We start from the raw sequence: 24,943 nt of genomic DNA, 5'->3' as shown, positions 1-24,943 counted from the left end.
TTCATAGCTGACATGGGGCAGAGAAGGTGAGAAGCAGAGCAGTTAAGAGGCTAGGAAACAGCTCTATGCTGGGAGACCCAAACTGGAATTTAGGGTTATAAAGACAGGGAGAGCTTTAAATGCCAAGCAAGATCCCAGAGAGAAGGGAAGAACAGAGATGCAAGCTTGAATTCAGAGCTGCTTTTCCCCTGAAGATATTTGCCAATCTGTAAACAGTGGCCAAGAGATGGAGAAACCAAGCAGAAATCCTCAAAAAGATTTCTATTTTGAAAGTAAAATATAGTTTTCAGCAGTCTCAATGCTGGATAAAACAAAACAAAAGGAGTTCCGAGAAAAATACCACTAACCAAACTGTTATAAGAAGAGACAGAAAACCTGAATAGTCCTAAAACTATTAAAGTAACTTAATAATTTAAAACTTGCCCATAAGAAAAGCTCCAAACTGAGATAGCATCACCAGAGTGTTCTTCAAAAGGAAGAAATGAAACCCATCTTACCAGACTCTTCTAGATAATAGAAAAAAAGGCAATTTCCCACCTTATTTTATGAGGCCAGTATAACCTTTATACCAAAAACATGCCAAAAACATGATGAAAAACAAGAATAATAGGCCAATTCTCTCACATAGACATAGATTCAAAATACTAATAAATAAAATCCAGTGATATATATGTGTGTGTGTGTGTGTGTGTGTGTGTGTATGTGTGTGTGTGTATATATATATATATATATATATATATATATATATATATATATATATGTTTTTTTTTTTTTGGCTGAGTTGGGTCTTCGTTGCTGTGCACAGGCTTTCTTTAGTTGTGGCGAGCAGGGGCTACTCTTCGTTGCGGTGCACGGGCTTCTCATTGTAGTGGCTTCTCTTGTTGCGGAGCACGGGCCCTAGAGCACGCAGGCTCCAGTAGTTGCGGCACGTGGGCTCTAGAATGCAAGCTCAGTAGGTATGGCACTCGGGCTTAGTTGCTCCACGGCATGTGGGATCTTCCCGGACCAGGGATCAAACCTGTGTCCCCTGCATTGGCAGGCGGATTCTTAACCACTGCACCACTAGGGAAGTCCCTGATACAAATTTTTAAAAATAAAATACTTCTTGATCAAATTTGCTTTATTCTGGATTCTAGGGATGGTTCAACATAGGCACAAAAATAAAACAATATAATTTACCACATCAATAGAATAAATGGGGGGAAATCCAGGGATCATCTCAATAGGTGCAGAAAAGGCATCTGATAAAATTCTACACCGATTTATGACTTAAAAGAAAAAAGTTTTTAGTAAAATGGGATTAGAATAGAACCTTCTTAATCTGATAAAGGGTATCTATAGAAAACATTAGTGGTGAACATATTGAATATTTTCTCCCTGAGTTCATGAACAGGACAAGGCTGCCTACTAGTAACACTTCTATTCAACACTGCATTAAAGATCCTAAACTGTACAGTTATGCAAGAAAAATGGCAAAGGATTGGAAATAAATTAATAAACCTGTACTTATTCATTGATGACGTTATTATATCCCTAAAGACTCTAAAAGAATCCTCAGACAAGATATTAGAATTAATAAGTAAATTTAGCAAGGACACTGGATACAAGAATCAATATATAAAAATCAACTGAACTTCTATGAGGCAGCACAAACTATTAAAAACATGCAAGTTCTAAAAATTGATATCTTTTACGATATGCTTTGCAATTTTAAAAATTAAGTATCTAAGAATAAATCTAACAAAATATGCATGACCCCTATTATTAAGATAAAGATGATACAGATCAGAGAAGGAATTATACCATTTTCATGGATTAAAAGCCTCAGTATTATGAGATGTAAATTCTCCTCATACTGATTTATGGAGTCAATATAGTCTCAATCAAAATCCTAGCAGTATTTTTTTTGTGTGTGGAAGTTTTCAAGTTTATTAAAGAATAGTCAAGATAACTTCTTTGAAGAAGAACAATGCTGGAGAACTCACTATCAGATGTCAAGACTTATTATAAAGTTACAGTAATTAAAGTAATGAGTGTGGTATCAGTGTTTCAGGAGAGACAAATTGACAAACAGACCAGAAGAGAAAGTCCTGAAACAAATCTACATATGGTCACTTGATATATGACAAAGGTTATAATACAGTGCAAAGAAGAAAGAATGTGTATTTTGTTCAACAACTGGAACTGGGTCAATTGGATAACCACATGGGAAAAAAATGTCTTGATCTATAAATCACACCATACAGAAAAATCAATTCTAGATGCATTACAGATCTAAAGATGAGAAGTAAAACAATAAAACTGCTAGGAGGTAACAGAAGAGGGTAGACACAACCCAGAGGGTAGACACAACCCAGGAGGTAGACAAAGTGTTCTTAAATAGGACACACACACAAAAATCACTAGACAAAAAGGATATGATTGATAAGTTGGCATAAAAGGAAGTGATTGATGGAGTACTTTTAATAAGACACCATGATAAGCCACAGACAGGGAGAAGATTTTTTTATGAATATATATATTCATGTCCAAAATACATAAAGAACTCCTACTGATCACTAAGTAAAAGGTAGATAATCAGCGGAAAAAATGGGGAAAAGATCTTTACCAGAGGATATCTGAGTAGCAAATCAATATAAAAAGATTCTCAGCTTGATGAGCCATAAATGAAATATAAATACTAAAACCACAATGGATATTCTTCAACAGCTACCAGAATGATTTAAAACAGACACTACCAAGTGTTGGCAAAGATGTAGAGCAACTGAAACATCCATATACTGCTGATGGTTGGGTAAAAGTGATACAACCTCTTTGGAAAATTATCTGGTGCTTCCGACTAAAACTGAACATACACATGTATACCCTATGACCCAGCAATGCACTCTAACGTATATATCCAACAAAAGACATCAAGAATGTTTCAGCAGCATAACTTGCAATAGACAAAAAACTGAAAAATAAAACAAATGTCAATCTGCTATAGAATGGATGAATTAACTGTATATTCATTCAATGAAACACTAAATAGAATGAGAATGGATGAATCTCACAGATAAATTTTGAAAGAAGCAAGACAGAAAATACATATGAGTGATTCCATTTATACACAATTCAGAAAAAGACAAGAAAAACTAAGTTGTGATGACAGAAATCAGGTTTGAAAGGACGCTTGGGACAAGTTGATGACTAGGTGGGGAGCATAGGGAGCTTTTGGGGTGCTGAATTCTTCATCTGAAAAATGGTCACATGTATATATTCACTCTGAGAAAACTCATCAAGTTATACAGTTATGACCTGTGCACTTTTATATATGAGCGTTACACTTCAATTTTTTTTTTTTTTTTTTTGGCCTTTTAGTGCAGCTTGCAGGATCTTAGTTCCCTGACCAGGGATCAAACCCAGGCCCATGGCAGTGAAAGTGCTGAATCCTAACCACTGGACCACTAGGGAACTCCCTATACTTTGATTTTAAAAAAAGGATTATTAGGGAGAGAAAGAGGGGTAGGAGAAGAGAGAAATTAAACGTCTGTGTGACCACAAGCCCAGGCTCTCAACAATTACTGCTTACTTATCTTTAGATTTTACCAGTAATTTAGGTAGATACTCTTTTAATTGGAAACTGAAGATCTTGGTGAATATGACTGATGAAAAAGGCCACTATTTAGGTCAAGAAACCCCAGCCCCTTTTAGGTCAGATGTGGCCTTCCTCACATCATCTGACTGTAACAGTTACAGCAGAGAATATTTTTTTCTTAATGGGCTGTTGTGGCTATTCCATTTAAAGTTTAAAAATAAGAATCAACCATTCAAAGGGGTGTTCATTTTTCAAAATTTTATGTTGGGACAATAGGAGTAATATGTCTGTAAACACAAATGACAAAGATTTGATTTTTATTAATGTTTATCTATTAGTGTGAAAAACATCAGGTTTCAAAAGCATATGAAACATAATATTACAATCATTGTAGACTAGAATTATATAAACCATACGTTTCAATACAATGGAAAACTAGGAAAAGATCTATAAAGATATATATCAAAAGTTAACAAAGTTAACATAGTTATTCCTTGATGTTTGAATGATTTTCCTTTTTTCTCCTATACTTCTATTTTTAATTCTACTGATAACAACATAAAGAGATCAAAAAATCTTTAAAAAGTACATTTTGTATGATTCCATATATATAAAGTTCATATAAATAAAGAAAACCAATTGCTAGAAGTCTGGATAGGGATTTTCTTTGGAAACATAGGTAATGACTAGAATGGCACACAAGTGAGGCTTGTGGAATGCTGGTAATGTTCTATTTCTTGTTATGGGTACTAGTTATATGGGATGTTTAATTTTTGAAAATTCATTGAGCTGTGCAATTTTCTGTACATTTATCAGTAACTCTAGGTGGAGTGAACTGGGGCGAAAAGAGCCTCATATTTAATATAGATGAGCCCAGATTATATTAGCAACATTTTTAAAATAACTATTTATATAAGTTTGGTTTCTTATTTTCTTTTCCCTTACAATTAAAATATATTTTTTAAAAACTACCTAAATGAAGTTCTGGTTATTTTAGTTCAGCTAAAGAAAAATCTTACAGCATATAAATTAAAGTTACATTCAGAAGATTTCTATGTCAAAAATTTGATTACAGATATTAATTATTAGTGATATCACTTATATTTACCTGATAGTGAGGTTTATACCACTGCTTTAAGTCCCAATCCCAAAGAATCATCTGGGGAAAAAAAAAAAAAAAAAGAGTTCACTTAGTTACAAACCATAAGTAAATAAATATATGTAAAGACAAAATGGAGCATTTTCAATTACAGATACCTAAAATACCTTAAAGTTTGGGAGAGGAATTGGGAAGATTAGAATAAAAATTATCTCTAGATGGAATATTTTATTAATTATACAATCTGTGATTGAGAAATCAAAAGAAAAGTCAGGATAAAGTCACTAAACTAATCTATATTCAACACATAGATGCAAAATATCTATTACCACAGAACTGAAAATATAAATCCAGAAGCATATCCATTCACTAAAAATACAAGAAAAATGACAAATCACTGTTCTTCCCCCTCTCTACCCTCTCCAAAGGCTCATAATTTGTCATTTTAAACCAGTGTCAGTAGGTGGTGCTATTTCCTTACCAATAAGGCACTTTTGTCAAAAGCACTTTAAAAAGCTTGCCCTTGGTTTACATTAAGCATAAAAGAATGGATTTATAAAAAACTACACACAACCCTTTTGATTCACAGATAATTAGTTTTCCTGTTTTTTCCTTTATAGATTCTCAGATTCTCTGGTAACTTCTTAGTACCAGACTAGTTTTTTCCTGCCCTTCTCTTCCTAGCAGGCCGTGTGGTTACTTCCCCATCTAATAGTCACTGCTCTAGAAGATAAAATTAGCTTAAATTTGGCAAGCTGTAACTGCTACCTACCATTAATCCTAAATTTCTTTTAAGCTTTACTTAAGTAATAAATAGGTCTCCTCCTTTTGCCTAAATAATTGATTATAATTGTGATTTTCTACATGGCTTTGAACCCTAGTATCGAACATAAGCCTAGTTAATCTGTAATACAATCACAATTTCTATGTACTGAAATATTTGTGTTGTTTCTTGTCCTTGGTCCTTAAGGATCCTGATTACAAAAGATCATATAATGTTATCTACTCTTTCATTGGTCCGATATTTAAATAGGAGTTGGCAGATTTTTTTTCTGTAAAGGTACAAATAGTAAATATTTTAGGCTTTGCAAGCCACATAAGGTCTCCATGGCATATTCTTTGGTTTTTGTTTTTGTTTTACAACCCTTTAACATGGCAAACAAAACAAAACAAAAAAACATTCTTAGCTCAGTGGCCATACAAAAACATGTTCCTGGCAGGATTTGGCCAGTGGGCTATAGCTTGCTGACCCCTTTTAAAAATTGTCAATTGTCATTACCACCATCCTTGCAGAAGGTCATCTCTTGCCAGTAAAGAGAAACCTATCTCTTCCGAAAGAAAATCCAGACCACTTACAAAATTCATGGACCAGTACCTGCAAAATGGCTATGGTACAGCTACATGCAAAGTACATAATATATATTAGTAGACTCATCAAATTTACGCAGTATTGGGCTCCCTGGTGGCGCAGTGGTTGAGAGTCCGCCTGCCGATGCAGGGGACACGGGTTCGTGCCCGGGTCCGGGAAGATCCCACATGCCACGGAGCGGCTAGGCCCGTGAGCCATGGCCACTAAGCCTGCACGTCCAGAGCCTGTACTCTGCAACGGGAGAGGCCACAGCAGTGAGAGGCCCGCGTACCGCAAAAAAAAAAAATTTACGCAGTATTTTATATGGCCCTAAGTGTGGTCCTCATATAATTATTTCAGGTTGTGATTTAACCAGCATAAACTCTAGATTCTAGAGACATTAATTAATGCAGTTTAAGACATTAATAACTTCCTAAGAACATCTACATTAAGATTAAAATAACCTAAAATCCCTAAATTTCTTTTATACTTGATATACATGCTCCATTTTCTGCATGCTATTCTTACACAACTGGCTTTTTAGTCCCAACTGCAGTACTTTACTTCAGTCCTGATTTCAGCCTGTCCAAGTTTCTTTGGAGAGTGGAATGTCAACTAGCCTATTCACCATTCTTCCCATCATCATGACATTTGTAAATCTGATGTTTTCTTAAGTTCACTTTAAAAAGTACAGAATGAACAGGAGTGAAAACAGAACCACAGGATGGATCACTAAAGATTACCTATGAGATTTGCATCTGAGTCTACATACTTGCCTAACATACTATCATCCAATCCACACCTCCACATTTCTTCTACAATGATACCATCAAACGGTGACATACCTACACCTCATTTCTCCTAATCATTAGTCTGAGTAGAAGTTGATTTCTTGCTAACTCCAGCATACTTTCATTAGGAGGGTTTCTTAACACCGAGTCTTCCTTGCCTCCCACTTGCTATTCTGGCTTTGAATAAACTCTTAAGCAGTAGACCAACCTTATTTATAGTCACTTTCTCTGCGATCAAAAATACATTTGCCAAAAAGCAGCAGGTCTTAGTCTGAAATCCCCTGCATATTAGGAACTGAAAAGGGATACAGTGAAAGCCACAAATCGCTGGTAGACTGCCTTCTGTGTAAATTGGACAAATAGAATATTAGTGATTTTGAGAAAACAAAATTTTCTGCATAAGTAATAGAAGATGTATAATCCAGGAATCATACGGCTGCAGCTAGGTACATCTTACAGCAGTGTTATTCAAGATGTGGTTCACAATAAGAAAGTACAGAAATGAAGAGTAAATGTTTAGAAATTTTTCTATCAATTTGATATTGTTGAGTTGATTTTAGTATATTTTACAAAAGCAGATTGGGGCAAAAACCCCAAAGCTTGATCCTTTTCTATATAGTTTGATGCCAGGAGACAAGAACATGGATGTACAGAACTGCACTGTTTGGGGCAGCAAGAAAACTAAACACGACCCAAATGTCCATCAATAACAGAATGGGGAAATTTTGGTACATTCATGCAGTGGAATACAATAGTGAAAATGAATGAAGGATAGCTACAACCTATATGAATGAATCTTAAAAACATAATGTTGAATGAGAAAAGTCACAAGAGGATATATACAGTATAATTACATGCAATATAAAATAAAATATTCATTGAAATATACTTCTTAGAAATATAAACATACAGGAAACTATGAAGAAATTCAGGATGGTTATCATCTCTAGGGGAGAAGAAAACTGGATCTGGGAGTGGCATACAGGGAACTTCAAAGTTACTGGTAATGTTCAAAGATAATGGTGGGTCGATGGTGTTTTTTGTCCTTAGTGTCTAAACTGGTAAAGAAGTAGAGACAGTGACTAGAGTAAACTCTTGAGGAATTGTGCTATACATGGCAAGAATGAAATGGAGCAATAGCCAGAAAAGAATATGGGAATAATACTTTTGTTGTTAAAATGGTAGGTTCTAGAGCTTGCTTCTACTTGATAGGAATGATCCCGGACAGTAGAACTAATGATAAAGGGTAGAGTGCACGATTTCCGAAGGAGCAAAATCCTTAATGAAAATATTGCTCAATACCTCTATAATATTAGCACATAGATAAAATTTTAAACTAAGAAACAGTAATAGAATATTAGCCATTATTAATCAAATCTGTGAATCACTAGTTGTTCCTCAGGGGTCTGGAATATTTAGGGGGAGGGGGAAGAACCAATTTAGTTTACATATATTTCAACATTGTGAACTGCAAGATTAATTCTGATTTCCACAGAAATATCATCATCTTAACAATTATATTTTGTTTTTATCTTTTATTTTTTTAAAAACTTTTGGCCAAGCGGCTTGTTGCATCTTAGTTCCCTGACCAGGGATCGAACCCATGCTCCCTGCAGTGGAAGCGCAGAGTCCTAACCACCGGACCACCAGGGAATTCCCAACCATACATATTGAAAAGCGAGGCAGGTGCCCTAAGGCCTGCATTATTCTGCATGACTACAAATCATCCTAGGTAAAATATTTTCATGTCATTTGAATATTATTGTTTATATCTATTGAATTTGCATTTTTTGCATTGCTACATTATGTCTCCAGTCCAAAAAATAAATGGCTCAAGATTGGTTTCCTAAAGCTTAAGGTACTAATAAAAATAGTAACAAAACTCAGAACAAATGCTAAGCCTGAATCAAGAGCAAGACTCTGGGGCTTCCCAGGTGGCGCAGTGGTTGAGAGTCCGCCTGCCGATGCAGGGGACACGGGTTCGTGCCCCGGTCTCGGAAGATCTCACATGCCGCAGAGCGGCTGGGCCCGTGAGCCATGGCCGCTGAGCCTGTGCGTCCAGAGCCTGTGCTCCGCAACGGGAGAGGCCATAACAGTGAGAGGCCCGCGTACCGCGAAAAAAAAAAAAAGAGCAAGACTCTGATGCAATCTGACTACAAATCTGTGGGTGTGATAATACCACACAAACCCGTAAAAAAAAAATTACTAAGTCATACAACAGTGACCATTTAAAAACTGGACTTTTTTTTAGACTCGCAATTCATTCACCTTATATTCTTCTGAATGTTGTCCACTTTGAAACTTTTATGACATTCAAACAAAATGTGAAGACTTTTTGGTAAACCAGTAGAACTTTTCTAGAACAATCACGTAATGCTTTCTTATATGAAACTGAAGATTTTTGTTCCTAAAACAGAAGTGACATAAACTAGAGGCACCATTCAGATTCTGTGCCCCTCATAGGAAAAGCATATAAAAAAGATAAACTGTTGCTGAGAGACTTGTAAAACTAGCCACACAGATGATAAATATTATGCTGGAAGAGAGAACGGACCAAAAAATTTCCAAAATGTATTTACTATGTGACACCTTGGGACATCACAGAACTGCAAAGGCATATAAGGTAAAAGAGTAATTACTGTCATATTTGTACACAGCAGATATTTTACTTTACTGGTAGGTAAATGCACTCATGTGATGAATCCAAATCAGCTCTTGGTTTACGTGCAATACACGCAGCAAAAGATGGCAGCCAACTTTTTTATGTATTTATCACTGAAAAACCCATACTACAAAATATGATTTTTTTTCCTATTTAATGATTATTTTGTAAACTATGATAGAGACTTGAAAACATGTGCTGGAATCAGTTCTGACAGAATCTGTACAGCAAGGAAGAGCCTCACTAAACAATTAGAATATCTCTTAACTGCAGATCTACCACTGCTTTAGTCACAGAAAACAGCTGGTAGATAAAACACATGCTGGGCACGATTCAGTGTTAAAGGAATAGCATAAGTGTAAATGCACTCAATTTTTGGCCACAGAAAGTACATCTTTTCAGGGTGCTGTGGGAAAATGGAGTGCAAATAAAAACTATAAATAGCAAATAGAAGTAGTCAATAAAATGCAAAGAACTTCTATTTCTCAAGTTTTTAAGCATGACAATGACCATTAACTTAGCAACTGACACAGCCTCGAAAGTAATCTTCAGTGAGAAATCTTTATGATTCGAGGGTCCATGTTGAATTTGAGTATTCAGAAACAACAACCAAAAAAACTCCTTGCTGCTTTCCACTGTAAATTATAATTTTGCTTGAATTTTTCTAATTTAAGAGAAATAGAGAAAAGAAAAGAATCTGGTTGGATATATGTGCTGAATCTACAACGCACAACCTATTTACTCATCAGTGAGCTGAAACAGAAATACCTTTAATATTGCAAACAATGTTCACTGATAATGTACTTATTTTAGCTTTTAAAAATTATGAATCATTTTTATACATTTATCTAATATTGGTAGGTGCCTGCCACACATACTGCATACATAGTGGATGGTGCATGGATATTAAAAGTTTAAGAAACATTGGTAGAAGCATTCCTTCCTCCTATATAATATGTAGCTCTTTTAAAATTTTACTTTCAAGTAGACAGTATATGCTCTGTATATAAACTGTTCCCAAGTCAGCAAAACCTTAGGCATCTAAACTTCAATCTCAATACCAAGGTAGATCCTATAAATAATTTAAATATAAGAATAAATAATTCAAATACTGCTAAATTTTGAGTAAAAAAAGGAAGTTTTAGTGGCTATGGTATGTTCTCAAAACATGGTTCTATTATACTATAAGACATCATTTAATGAAAGTATTTCATTAATTTCAAAATTCAAAAAATTAAGATTTTTTTTTTTTTTTTTTTTTTTTTTTTTTTTTTGCGGAACATGGGCCTCTCACTGTTGTGGCCTCTCCCGTTGCGGAGCACAGGCTCCGGACACGCAGGCTCAGCGGCCATGGCTCACGGGCCCAGCCGCTCCGCGGCATGTGGGATCTTCCCAGACCGGGGCATGAACCAGTGTCCCCTGCATCGGCAGGCGGACTCTCAACCACTGCGCCACCAGGGAAGCCCGAAAGTATGAAATTTTAATTGCTGTTTTTAGGAGCTTCCAGTATTACATTTGTCTGTTTCCATCTAAACTCAGATACAATACAGTATCAGAAATTAGTACATATTTTCACACACTGTAGTTATCTGTTCAAAAATAATTTTTAAAACAGCATTTTCTCATAAGTTAAGTAACATATGAGGTGCATACTATTTAAAAAAATCTTTTAGTTGATTTGATAAAGTAAACCCAAGACTGTGCCTTTATATAAATTCAGCTTTTCTTTGTGGTTATAAAGTTGAATCCTGATAAAAGTTTCTATTTGAATATGTTTATAAGTCCAACATGCTTTACAGAGCTCTACAAAACCACCAATACCACAGAGAAACAGCAGCAGCACAACCAGGAGATGTTATCAGGTTCAATTACGTCAATGAGGTTTTATTTCATTGTTCCCTATGTAGCCAAAAAGAAAAATATATATGTGTCCTCAAGTCAAGCTCACAGAACTGTGATATTTATGTGAAATTTGAAAGATTGTCTATTATGGTACAGCTGTGAATCAACATTACAACATCCTTTATTCTCATGTTTCTTGTTGACATTTTGCTTGAGCTTCATGTATAAATCTAGGCTAATGAAATTGATTGAATTTCAGTATTTCCAACTTTTTCTATTTCTATGCCTTCCAACTTAGGCCCATTTAACTCTGTGTTTATTGAACATAAACCAAAAACATAAAATAAATGGACCGCCAAAAAGCTAAACTAAGACTGTACTTTCTAAGACAGTAACCTTGACAAATAAGGGCCCCAGTCAGAAAAACTGACAAGCAGGGAAAAAAAGGTGTGTGTGAGGGGTGGGGGGTGGAAACTAGTATTACTTGGAAACTAATCTCACTTACTATTCTTACTAATCAATCAAAATATATGATTACAGCCGTGGTGACTTAGACTGTAAGCTATGCCCCAGCACTATGTTAGATGCCTAATACCTAATGTCTTCTTTAATCTTTACTAGAATTCTTTGTGGTAAGCCTTATTTCCTCATTTTACAATTGACACAACAGAGACTAAAGAGGTGAAGTAACCTGCCCAGAGTCACATGATTGGTAAGTGGCAGAGACAGAAATTAAATTCAGATCTGCCTCATTCCAAAACTTTAAGGATTCTTAATCATTATTCTACACCATCTTATAATTATTATCATTTACTACTGTTATTATCAATACTACTATGTGCTAGCAATATGGCAGGTGCTTGGCAGCCATGTAAAATCACAACAATTTTGCAAGTAACCTCATTTATATATGGGGAAGTTGAGGCTTAGCGATTATACTAATTATTCTGTATTTGCCTCCCAGACCCCTTCTTTGCCCTCCTCGCCACCCTGGGGAGGCTGGGCCCTACACTGCATCTCCCGAGCTCCCATGCAGCTGGTTTCCACTTAGGCTGGGAGATGACAGCAGGAAACCGGAGTTTGGGAGGAGAGAGAGGTGATTATTTCTTCTCTGCTGCCTCCATGACTACAGGTCTTAACCAGATGGTCTTCCCTTCACAACTTCAGCTGTGACTCTGAACACACCATTTCCACCCTTGTTCCATCAGCCTCAGGTGAGGTAACAGCTTTCCATAGTTACTAGTCTCTTGTTGCCTAACCACCCCTTGTCCATCATCTTAACCCCACTCATTCTCTCAAAGTAGATCCTTCATTAAAATCTTTTTATTTGAACCACCTCGGAGTGAATTCTGTTTCTTTTTTGCACTCCTAAATCACACAGGGACATTGTTAACCAAGTTCTGTCAGGTGTCAGCTAGGAAACTGCAGAGCTAGAATTTGAACTCAGATTTATCTCCCTACAATTTTATTCCCCTTCTACTACTATGCTTGAAGGATAATTATTTAAGCTTTTAATGAGACCTTTCTTTCCAAAAATGATAAATAAAAAAGGATCATTAAATCATCAAATTACCCTCCAATCCCATATTTCCTGCATTTCATTCTGTTACTACAGATGAAATTCCTGAGCTCTAGTCAATGGCTTACTTTTCCATAAATGCACTAGATCCACTACTTTTCCATAAATGCACTAGATCCAATCTAGTGGTACCTACCTGAGGATATTTCACAAGCAGTTCTCTCCCTGTCTGCTACATCATCATTTTCTCTCTCTACTAAGTCATTCCCCTTAGACTATATACATGCCACAATTCCTCACCTCTCACACACACATACTTTCTCATGATCTTACTTACACTCAGTTTCTAGCCCAGTTCTTTGCTCCCCCTTTACAGCAAAATTCCTCAAGAGTGATGTTTACTTTTTGTTTCCAATTCTTCTCCTACAATTCTCTCTTAGCTTTACTAGTTTATTTGCTGGTCCTTGAACATGCCAGGCAATTGCAGCAAAGATTTTTCTACAGCCGTACTGATAATTCAGATTTTATAAAGTAGCACTTGAAATGTACATATAAGTTTGGGTTTTTTTCTCTCAAGAGTACAAAACCAGAAACTACAATATTTAAAGGGACAGAGGACAGACATAGGTTGAGTGAGAAAAATATGAAAAGTCATAGATTATTTGAGAAAGATAGAGATTTAACCACTAAAAGTACCAACTACTTAAACCTCTATATCCTATTGATCTTATGAGACTTTTGTTTTTATCATTTGATGTTCTGAAATTTAGTACAACACCTACTTTTTTTTTTTTAACCTTTCAGAATCCTTTTAAAACAGTTCCACACACCGTGGTCTAATTAGTTGTGCTAAGGGAATTCAAGCACAGAGAGCCATTTTCTAAATATACTATGAAATAGCCTCTATTTTACCAGTATTCTTAATCTCTTATTCACTCCAGATGTTTTCAAGTTTTTACCTACCTGCTTCTCTTCTAGACCTCCTGTGTCCTTCCAGATATATGAGTTGGCGCATGCCTCAACTGGTTTCTCTAGCCTATGGTTAAGCAGAATTATATCTCCATCCCAGACATGGACTCTACATTCCCACCAAGAGATACATATTCTGGGGAGAATGTGCCAAAAATAACTGAAAAAAAATGGGATTGTAAGCCTATAACTTCAGTTTTCCTCCTACTGTGAATAATGCTTTCCTTTTAAGTTAAAATATAATTTTCAGTATAATTTAAGCAAAAGATTAAATTAATAATAGCTAATATTTAAAAGACCTTACTAAAATATGTGAACAATTCAGGATTGCATGAGGACCTTCCTAATAAATGTTCTAGAATTCTAAGCACAGTTTATGAACAAGACCAAAAGAGAAAAAAAAGGTTCCTCACCTCAAGCACAGGAATATGCTATAAACTTGACTCCAATCTGGAAAGAAAACTGGATTACAATGGCCTTCTCTCAGGGGAGACCTGAGATCAACCTAAAATGGTGGTTTTATGACCATATCTAAAGCCATCTCCATCTATACATACAGTAACTCAGGCAGACTGATGCCAGAGTCCAGGTTCTCAAACACTATACTATACTGTTTCTCACCTACTTAAGGCTCAGAGGAAGCTGGGTTGCTTCCCCACGCCCCCGCCCCAATCAACTCTATACAGTTCACACAACTGAAAGATCCATAAATTGCACAGACATTCAAGTAAAACAAAGGGACTAGCTGGTCCTAGGCAGGCATACCCTCTGCCTAACAAAGCAAATACAACATATATTTTTTCTCTGATTGCCCTTTATAATTTATCTGAGAACAGATAGATTATAGTTTAGACTTAAGAATGGTGAACCAACCAAAGACATCAGTCTTACTGGTAAAATAATTACATATATGTATGGAGGGGAAATAAAATAACATGCAAATCTCTGCTGGAAGTCCCTTTGTTTAGGAATCCTCCTCCTTGGCTCTTCTGATATTTATGACTCTCTAATGCGTTTACATAGACACGAGCTTTGTATTCCCAAATAACACAATGGAGAGTCCTAACGGTATTTCACCATGGGCAGAGAGTATATTTCATCAACAATTTGTGATCTCTGCCCCAAGAGGAGTACTTGAAGTGGGTTAGAATACTGCTGTAGGAAAAAATCTAGAAATTCCTTCCAAGGGCTCAGCTCCAGGCTTTGATACCCCTCAGCAGTCTGCCTACTCTACCCTGCCTTTGATCATTAGAACTATCAGAGCCAGCTATGGGCTCAGGACCATTCCGACTGGAAGTTTCCCATCTTCAAACATGTCCAACCCATTTGGACAGAGGGTGGAAATCACTGTAGGTAATAACTAAATATTGCTTGGGTCATTTGAAAGAGAACAAATGGTGACCTTTAATCAGTCTCAGTCTTTTAGTGTCCTCAAATTCCTACCTCACTGCAACTAAAACAAAATAAAACCTAGTTAAAAGGGGGAGGCAACTTCAAGTCTAGCAAACCACAGGCAACAAAAGTGTGTTTACTACATTAGGTACTCTTTTGGGAGCTTTATATATATTATTACATTCAACTTGTGAGATCAGTTTTTATATAATAAAAATAATTAGTTGAATGAATAAATGACTCATTTTTAAATCCCTCTTTCTTCTTCCCCATATCAATCTATTTTGATCTAGATATTTCTGATTTTCTATCACCACATTTTTATCATATCAAGCCTTGATCACTTTCAACAGCCTTCAATCAATTTTATCTACTTTATACATCTTCAAAGCCATGTTATCATGTTACTCTCCTGTTAGAAATATTCAGAGTATATTTGAGCTTAGGGGAATTTAGAAGTTAATTCCAATCTTCTCATTTTACAGATACTAAAGAAAACAAGGTCCAGAGTAATTGATTTTTTCTTTGTCTTTTTTACCTCTGTGTCTAACCTCACTCAACTAAAAAAAAAAAAAAAATCTACCTGTAGGCAGACAGTCAAGTAAAACAAAGGAACTATTTGGTTTTAAGTGAGCAAGCCTCCCCCAAAGAAAATAAAAACATCTTTTTCTGATTACCTTTTATTTTAATAATTCTGCCAACCAAGCTCACATCTGATTATCTACCCAAACCCATGGAGGGGAATCTAACAACAAAAATCTACTTACCACTTTCTACATCTGACTTAAACCTTCCTATTTTCCTTGGTTCCTATTCTCTACTTCCTATCTCTTAATCTCAGTTAAAGTAGCTGACCTCTTAAAACAGAAGAAATACTTGAAGGCTACAATGGAGGTATTCTTTAAACAATAAAGCTTTTTGAAGGTAGCAACTGCAAGTTCATTTAGAAAGTAACAACCAGAGCTTAGATTATTCAATATGAACTAGCTCACTGCCAATATGGTAAAGATTCAGGACCACAAACAAAGAACTCTTATTCTGTCAGATGGCTACATCTCTGAGACATAAAGGGCATTTCATACAAAAAGGACTATATAGGAAAGTAGCACAGGTATATTTAAGAATATTTTCTTACCACTTATTTACATAACTTTTCATGGGTAAAATTTTAAATACTTAACAGAGAAACATTTACTAGGCCCTTACCTGATTTTATTTTAGAACTGAATATTAAATTTAGCAGATAGAAGGCTTCCCTGGTGGCGCAGTGGTTGAGAGTCCGCCTGCCGATGCAGGGGACACGGGTTCGTGCCCCGATCCCGGAAGATCCCACATGCCGCGGAGCGGCTGGGCCCGCGAGCCATGGCCGCGGAGCCTGTGTGTCCGGAGCCTGTGCTCCGCAACGGGAGAGGCCGCAGCAGTGAGAGGCCCGCGTACAGCAAAAAAAAAAAAAAAAAAAATTTAGCAGATAGAGGTATTAAAGGAAATTATCATAAAAGCATCAAAGTAGATTTTAAGTAACCAAGAAAGAAACTTAAGATCAATGTATACTAACAAAACTATTTTTTTCCACTTAAAATTAAATTCACCATTTTTCATTTGGGATTTTTATTAGGTAGAAATTATTCAAGTTGCCAGCAGTATCTGTTTGACACTTATTTGAATAAACAAGTTTTGTCATAGTAACAGATTAAAATTAAGCAGATACTAGCCCCATAGTGACTTGATCTGAAAATGAAAAATGGAACCTCTGATCTATTAAAAAAAAATCAGATTTCCCCAAGGATCATCACAGTATCCTAAACTAATGAAACAAAATGTACTAAAAGTTGGGCTTTCCTAGTGGCGCAGTGGTTGGGAGTCCACCTGCCGATGCAGGGGACACGGGTTCGTGCCCCGGTCCGGGAGGATCCCACATACCGCGGAGCGGCTGGGCCTGTGGGCCGTGGCCGCTGAGCCTGCGCGTCCGGAGCCTGTGCTCCGCAATGGGAGAGGCCACAACAGGGAGAGGCCCGCATACCGCAAAAAAAAAAAAAAAAAAAGTACTAAAAGCTTTATGCTTTGCATAAGCAAAATGACTTTTTAATAAATTTAAAATATAGAGATAAATTTAACACTACATTTTAATAAAAATTTTACCATGTAAGAGACCACTAAACACTAATTTTCCATGTATAAAATAGAATAAAATAATAAAAATCTGGGAATTATTTAATTTGAATTATTATTATAATGTAACATGGATCATAAGGAAACTGACAGTTCAAAAGCAAGTTTCAAATAATTTCTAGAGACCCTGTCTAAAAACTGAGAGCAACTACTAACTCTTCAGTGTGCTATCGATTTATTTTCCCAAACATTAAACCTTCTGACAGTGCTGTACAAATAACAGTCAGCAGTAGTTACTCCAACTGGCAAAGAAAAGGAAACTAGATATTAAGGTCTGTCAATGATCAATATATTAGTAAAATTTTAAAAATAGTTCTATTCTTAACTCAGTAGTCTTCCCCCCACCACCCCAAATTAATGGCTACTCCCTCATTGGGGGACGAATGCACACCAACCTAGCATTTCACTGAGATTAGTGAGTCTAGCACAGTGGAAAATTGTGCTAATTTTTGACCACAAAACTATTACAAAATAAACTAACCTACTATTTTTTGGTATGCTGATGGTTAATGAAGACAGCTCAATAAACTCTCAGGCTGGCGGTATGTATGTCAGTATAGGCAGTTTACTAATTCATCAATTATTAATATAAATCAGATGTAAAGCATGCACCTTTAGCCTCCAGGAGAACAAGATCATCCCAGCATCTAGCAAAGTGAGTACCTAGCACTTAGTTGCTTAATAAATACTTATAGAATGAATTCACCTATAAATATCACTTGTCACATTATATAAATTTGAAGTTTTGGTTATGTAGCCTATTAGTACTACTAATAAGAGCTAATATTTATCAAGAGCTTACTATATGACCTGTTGTTGTCCTTATTTTTACATTTAATCATGGCTGAGCGAGACTATCTAACTCGACCAAGTTTACATGGCAGGTGAGTGGTAGAGCAAGAACTCAAACTGATTTTTCTACCTACAAAATCCAGAATTTTAATAACAGTATTATACTGGAATATTCAGAATTCATTATTATGCTAAGAATCTCTACTATGTAAGTCTCATCTCACAGCAAAGATCAGTTTACAAAAATCTGAAAGTAATGAATATTCAAATGATAAATAATTACATTACTTGCCTTCCTGGCTTTTAGTATTTGGTCTCCTGCTGAAGTTGAGTTCTTAACCACTTAAAAAAACATCTGCTTCTATTAGAGAACAGAACAACTTTATGCAATGGAAGAAGTGGCTACCAAATTAGAAAACCAAGGGCTGAACTACTTTTGTTCCAGATGTCAGGATATAAAAGAAGGCACTATCTTAAACTTGTTGTGAAGATAAAATTAAGATTGTACTTTATAAAAAACATAAAGTACTACAAAAATGTTCATAAAATATTTCATGCGTTTATATGCTATTGTCTAAAATACATGTTGCCTAGATTGCTCACACTTAGAATATGTTACCATGCGTTACTCTATGAACAATCTTGCTCCCTATTCTGGATATTCTCCATTTGTCCCTTCAGATCCACTCTCTTAAATGGCAGTTTTTGCTTAGGAAGCAGACCATTTTGGACTGCATCAAAAGGTTGTTTGTCATCTGGCTTTTGATGGGGGACTACAGGAGGCACCAGCAGGAAAGGAGAGGGCAAGAGGAGAATGAGGTTGGGGTATTTATAGGTGGGGATATCATCAGCTCCTTCCTCAACAGCACAGGCTGGCAGTAGCTGGATTCTTCCACTAAAAGCTACAGCTCCTGTTGGGGACCCTCATCTACAGATCCTACAGTTATATCCCTTGTCTCTTCAGGCCTTGGGTGGTAATAAGGGTTATTTCCCCTAACCCTCTTCACACTTTTATAAATAGTCCTTTACTAAATGATCCTCAGTTACTCCATTTTAGTGTGCCATTTGTTTCTTGCTGGGATCCTGGCTGATACACTACCTAACTAGATTATAATGTTCCTTGATGATTTAGGCACTGTTTTTCATATTTATTCTTTAATATCCTTAGCACCCAGCAAAAACACTTGCATGTAAATAAAGTATACTAGACAGAAAATCAGAATATCTTAGTTATTTTCAATTCTACCAATGACTAGCTTCCACTAAACCTTGGAACCTTAACTGCAAAATAAAGAAGTTGGATTAAAGGGTAATCTAAAGTCTGTTCCAGAAATCATATAGAAGTATTATTTTCTCTACTGATAGTTGAAAGCTCACCAATAGAGATTTATTTCTTAGTGTTTGGATAATCATGGGATCACTTAAAAACAAACGAATAATTGTTTAACTCAGTGTTGGTACTTCTTAATTAAAGGGCCAGACAGTAAATATTTTAGACTTTGTAAGCCAAAAAGGAAAATCAAAGCTACTATGTAGGTACTTCTATAATGAGACAAACATATTTTTCTACAGTTTTTTATTGAAAAAATTCAAAATATAGTAATAGTGAGTATAAGTTTTTATAATGCAGATCTGCACATGAGAAGAATAAAATTAGTTTGGAAGGAGAGCATTTCATTTAATCGGGAGTCAAAAATTGGTATTCCCTATCCTCAACATCAGTGTTTACCTGTAATGCTCATCTGTAATGAGATTTTATATATTTCACCTTTGAAAATGTCTTTTCATACAGATAGGGACTGGCAAATATTGGTACCAGCCCACAAGTATATGATTTTAATTGTGCATATTCATCACTTGAAAGGTATTTATAGAATTATATTAGATTCTTCTCCTGATATTTACATTTTAGCATGTCATTACATTGAAGATAATCCATTCCAGTTGAAGGTTACTTGGAAGTTCCCTGACTGTGCAGTTAAATGGATTTTGAAATATGGAAAATCCTTTACTTACACTGAGTTCTGAATACCACTGCTAAAACCGTACTTTGATCTAGGAAATATAGCTGCTGCAAATTTGTGTGGAAATGGAGATCCCACTTCTTTTTTTAACTTTTGACAACATGTAAAGCAGATTGACATTACTTGTGATCCAAACAACACTCACTGTCATCAAAATCACTTTTACCACAGTATAAATTTTGATTTAAGCATTGTTATTCCTCATAATTTTAGGTAGAATTCGTTAAGAAATATTACCAACTCCGTAGCATAAGCAAATTTCCAAAGTCATTCAGTTTTTAATAATAATGGTTGAAGGTGGTTCTCTCATTCAGAAAAATTTCAATCTCAGCCTTGAGCTCAAAATACACAATAGATAATGGTAGAATATTACAGGGATTGTCTTTCCAAGACTGCAGCGTCCTGGTTTGGGAGCCAGTAAAGGAGGGGAGAGGGTGCATAGTGAAAGGTATATAGAACTTCGTTATACAGCAGAAACTAACACACCACTGTAAAGCAATTATACTCCAATAAAGACGTGAAAGAAAAAGGTATATAGAGAGTTCAAGTCTAAGCAGACATAAGTAAGGGTGAGGAGGTCTAGAAATAGCAAGTTTAACAGGAATAATATCAGATACGAAAATCCATATGTATAAAGAAGATACATCAAGGGTATGGCTGCTCACATTCTGAACATTGTTCAGTTTTCCAAAGGACTAACTGCAGAGTTCTTTTAAATAATGCCATCTATAATACAGTAATAATAATAATAACTCAGAGGTTATTTAAAGTGAGATAATACTCATGAAGAGGGCTTCCCTGGTGGCGCGGTGGTTGGGAGTCCGCCTGCCGATGCAGGGGACACGGGTTCGTGCCCCAGTCCGGGAAGATCCCACATGCCATGGAGCGGCTAGGCCTGTGAGCCATGGCCACTGAGCCTGCGCGTCCGGAGCCTGTGCTCCGCAATGGGAGAGGCCACAACAGTGAGAGGCTCATGTACCGCAAAAAAAAAAAAAAAAAAAAAAAAAAAAAAGCTCATGAAGAGCTTATGTACTACTATACAAACTGTCTCAATAAATGTTAACATTATTTATTAGTATTACTGATGTTAATAATGAGTTCTCTTGACTTAAGTGCTTGTTTACAAAAAGTTAAGGAATAGTGAACATTGAAACTAAAGTGTTAAGGAAACTATCCAGTAAAATTAGATTATCAAATTAAATGATCAAATTATCAAGGAAAAAATAAAACTGAATTTCCATAAATATCCATGCAACTCAAAAAGGAACAAATAAACCAAGGAAAGTGGACTATCCCTCTAATGCTAAAAATGCATTTTGAAGTTTTTGCCTGTCTAACTGAGTCAAGTCCTATCTCACAACTCGTATTACTTTGTCTATGTCTTTGTTTGTATGTTATTTAACACAATCTAAACAGGAAGTTCCTAAAACACAAGTTTCCACAATTACTCTATCTTGTTCAAAAATAAAAATAAATAATCCAATCAGACTTTATTGGTATGAAATAAACTATTTTCATAACAATTCTTTTTTAACTTCTAAAGCAAAACACCATTTAGTCATCTAAAATTAAGTGGAGCTTTAAAAATCTCCAGGGCCTGCTTGAGTTTTCCAAGAAAAGTAATGATTTTAAGGCTTTATGTGCATTTTACTTACTAATATATTTGAACACGAGTTGATTGAACATTGCAGAAAATGTTATTTATTATCTTCCTATGGAAAACAGTAATGAATATGCAGAAAATTTTAAGTCAATTTTATAGACCATTTTCATATTTATAAACTTGTTTATTTTATTATGCTAAAAAAAAGTTTAAAAGCAATATGGTAGCTGTGATCAGATGGGTGGCTCCTGCTCCCCTCTGATCCCCTAAAAGGGATACTTCAACTTACACCATTCTGTTTTCAATTAAATTACCTCTATCACTTAAACACAGAGGCATAAAAATAACAATACTTCTCTCTGGTAGAAAATGCTGAAGATACAGGGATGGATGGTTAGCTTAACATTTACCTAAGGAAATCAAAGCTATTGGATTCTTAAACAATTTTCAGCATTATTAAAGAAATCAGAATTGGCATCTGAGAATAATATGTTGACTTTAACCAACCAATGACTCAGTTTATGAATCCAAGGATTCAATAATATCAAATGCTATTATTACTGAAGAGATTTCATTAAAAAAATCCATTGAGAGCATTCAATTTTATTTTGACTTTAAAATTCAGGTATTTGTTTCCATATTCATCTCTTCTCCTAGACTTTTTGATGGCAAGGTTCCTTCCTTATTTATCCCCAGTGACTAACAAAGTACATGGTTCATGGAAGGCACTCAAATAAATATTGAATGGATAAGTGAGTAAATAAAAGCCAACTATCAAGGTGAGCCTAAGAAAACTGTGACCTGCTGAAATGTTTACAAAAACATCATCTTCTTGACATGAAATTTTTGCAGACTTTGGAAAAGTCTCCTTCAAATACCCTCACACAAATTACTAAACATTCAGAGAAAGTGCTGGTTTGGCATTTATTTCACTACTTGATTTTCAAAATAAAGCTGTTAGAATACTCAGAAGGTCATCCAGCACATACTGTAACTGCATGCATATGAACGGAAGGCAAGTGAACAACAAATAAGTTACTGTGATAGCTTTTCTAAGAATGCAAGTTTCACTGGTGTGCTGGTGTTAGGAACCATTCACATTTGAGGTATATACCATGATCACTACATCAACACAATAATCGTTACATGGTTACCACCTTACCATAATTAATTTAACAACCATTTTCTGGACACCATTATGTGAGATCTCCTATACCAGGAAACACACACACACAGAGGTTAACAAATGCAGAACTCACTTTATCATACTTAATATAATCCCACAATGCCACTCTCTGATTTTCCCTTATCTTCTCTTTTCCTTAAATATTTTCCTCTGTGCCACTCTCAGTGCTTTCCTTTTTCTTTCCTTCCTTTTAACTTTCCTTTTTTTAACTAGCCATGAAATTAAATTTAAAATTTTAAAATATGTACTGAAGAAAACGCCATGTATGTGTTCTTCATGTTAAAACCACCCAAGTCTAAACTTTTGTATTTCTCCCTCCAAAGAACTAAATTACTTTTGCCTCGTGTTAATAGTCAGTTGATCTTTCCTGTGATCCAATGTCTCAAAGATAAGGGAAAAAAGGTGGGGAAAATCCTAGGTTCCCGACAAAAGACAAATATGTTATTTAACCACTCCCAAATTACCATTCCTAATATCTGAGCTCCAAATAGTTTATCAGATTAGCTGTAATCACTGAATAAGAGTCCCAAAACAATGGAATAAATGAGAGCAAAAGGGATAGTTCAGGATGTGAATGCTAATAGACCGTATTAGAATATTAGACAGCTTTTAGAGGAAGAAGAGGAATAAGAGAAAGAAAAGAAGTAAGAATGGGGTGGGAGAGCAAAAAAATGACAGAAGCCTTTGTATTGCACAAAGACAGTCAATAAGGGTCCAGTGCTAACCAACCAAGGGGCAAATGTAAACAGTGTTTGTGATGCCATAAAGAGAAAGTCTAGACATAGTCATACGTGCCTCCTTAAATTTAAGAAAACATTTCAAAGTTTTCACAGAAACTAAAGCCATGATTCCACAGCAGAAAACTCAAGGGAGGGATGAACTTTAACAGAGCTAGGAAAAGAAATTTAAATTGACCAGTGGATTCAAAAAGGCCAAACTTCAAAATTATCTATGACTTGCAAAATACAAGAGAGAGCAAAAGGGACTTTTCTGTTGTTAGAACTTAGAAAGTATTTTAATCCCAATAGAGAAGGCAAAACTCTAACTCCTAGATTGTCCCACTTTTCTGTGTCAGGGAACGAAAAGATTTGAACAAACACTGTAATGCTGGAACTAAAGCCCAGTACAGGTAAGTTCAATTTCTCTGTCAAGATGAATTACAGTCAAAGGATACGGAGAGAACTAGCACATGAGGTTATTTCTAACAACTGAAGAATTCTACAAACAAACAAATGTAATTGATTTTTGAAAGGAAAAAAATAGATTCCATAAAATATAAAAGATGAGGGCCTCCCTGGTGGCGCAAGTGGTTGAGAGTCCGCCTGCCGATGCAGGGGATACGGGTTCGTGCCCCGGTCTGGGAGGATCCCATATGCCGCGGAGCGGCTGGGCCCGTGAGCCATGGCCGCTGAGCCTGCGCGTCCGGAGCCTGCGCGTCCAGAGCCTGTGCTCCGCGACGGGGGAGGCCACAGCAGTGAGAGGCCCGCATACCGCAAAAAAAAAAAAAAAAAAAAAAAAAAAAAAAAAATATATAAAAGATGAGTGTAGCTGGTACCACTGGTACCCCATGTCACAGCTCCTCGGGCCAGTTTTGGTCATAGCTGTGATGTGGACTGTCCTGGGAAGACACCTCATATTAACAGAATGCCACTTTATTTTTTTATTTTTTTGGCTGTGCCCCACAGCATGTGAGATCTTTTTTTTTATATATAAATTTATTCATTTTTTATTTATTTATTTTTGGCTGCGTTGGGTCTTTGTTGCCGTGCGCGGGCTTTCTCTAGTTGCAGCCAGCGGGGGCTACTCTTCGTTGTGGTGCACGGGTTTCTTATTGCGGTGGCTTCTCTTGTTGCAGAGCACAGGCTCTAGGCATGCGGGCTCAGTAGTTGTGGCTCACGGGCTCTAGAGCACAGGCTCATTAGTTGTGGTGCACGGGTTTAGTTGCTCCATGGCATGTGGGATCTCCCTGG

General features: G+C 36.0%; 1 protein-coding gene across 2 annotated transcripts in view; it reads right to left on the bottom strand.

Moving 5' to 3' along the window:
• The window catches only part of PDE3B (phosphodiesterase 3B), a 166,513-nt gene that overhangs the window by 64,473 nt on the left and 77,097 nt on the right, over nucleotides 1-24,943 (bottom strand). For both annotated transcript variants that reach the window (XM_060103988.1, XM_060103989.1), the window contains exon 2: nucleotides 4,686-4,736. In XM_060103988.1, the coding sequence (XP_059959971.1) occupies nucleotides 4,686-4,736 (51 nt within the window). The remainder of the gene's footprint in view (nucleotides 1-4,685; nucleotides 4,737-24,943) is intronic.

The sequence above is a fragment of the Mesoplodon densirostris genome, chromosome 7 (assembly GCF_025265405.1).
Source record: "Mesoplodon densirostris isolate mMesDen1 chromosome 7, mMesDen1 primary haplotype, whole genome shotgun sequence".
Lineage (NCBI taxonomy): Eukaryota > Metazoa > Chordata > Mammalia > Artiodactyla > Ziphiidae > Mesoplodon > Mesoplodon densirostris.
Note: the sequence above shows the minus strand (reverse complement) of the source record. Positions and strands in the feature narration are given on the sequence as shown.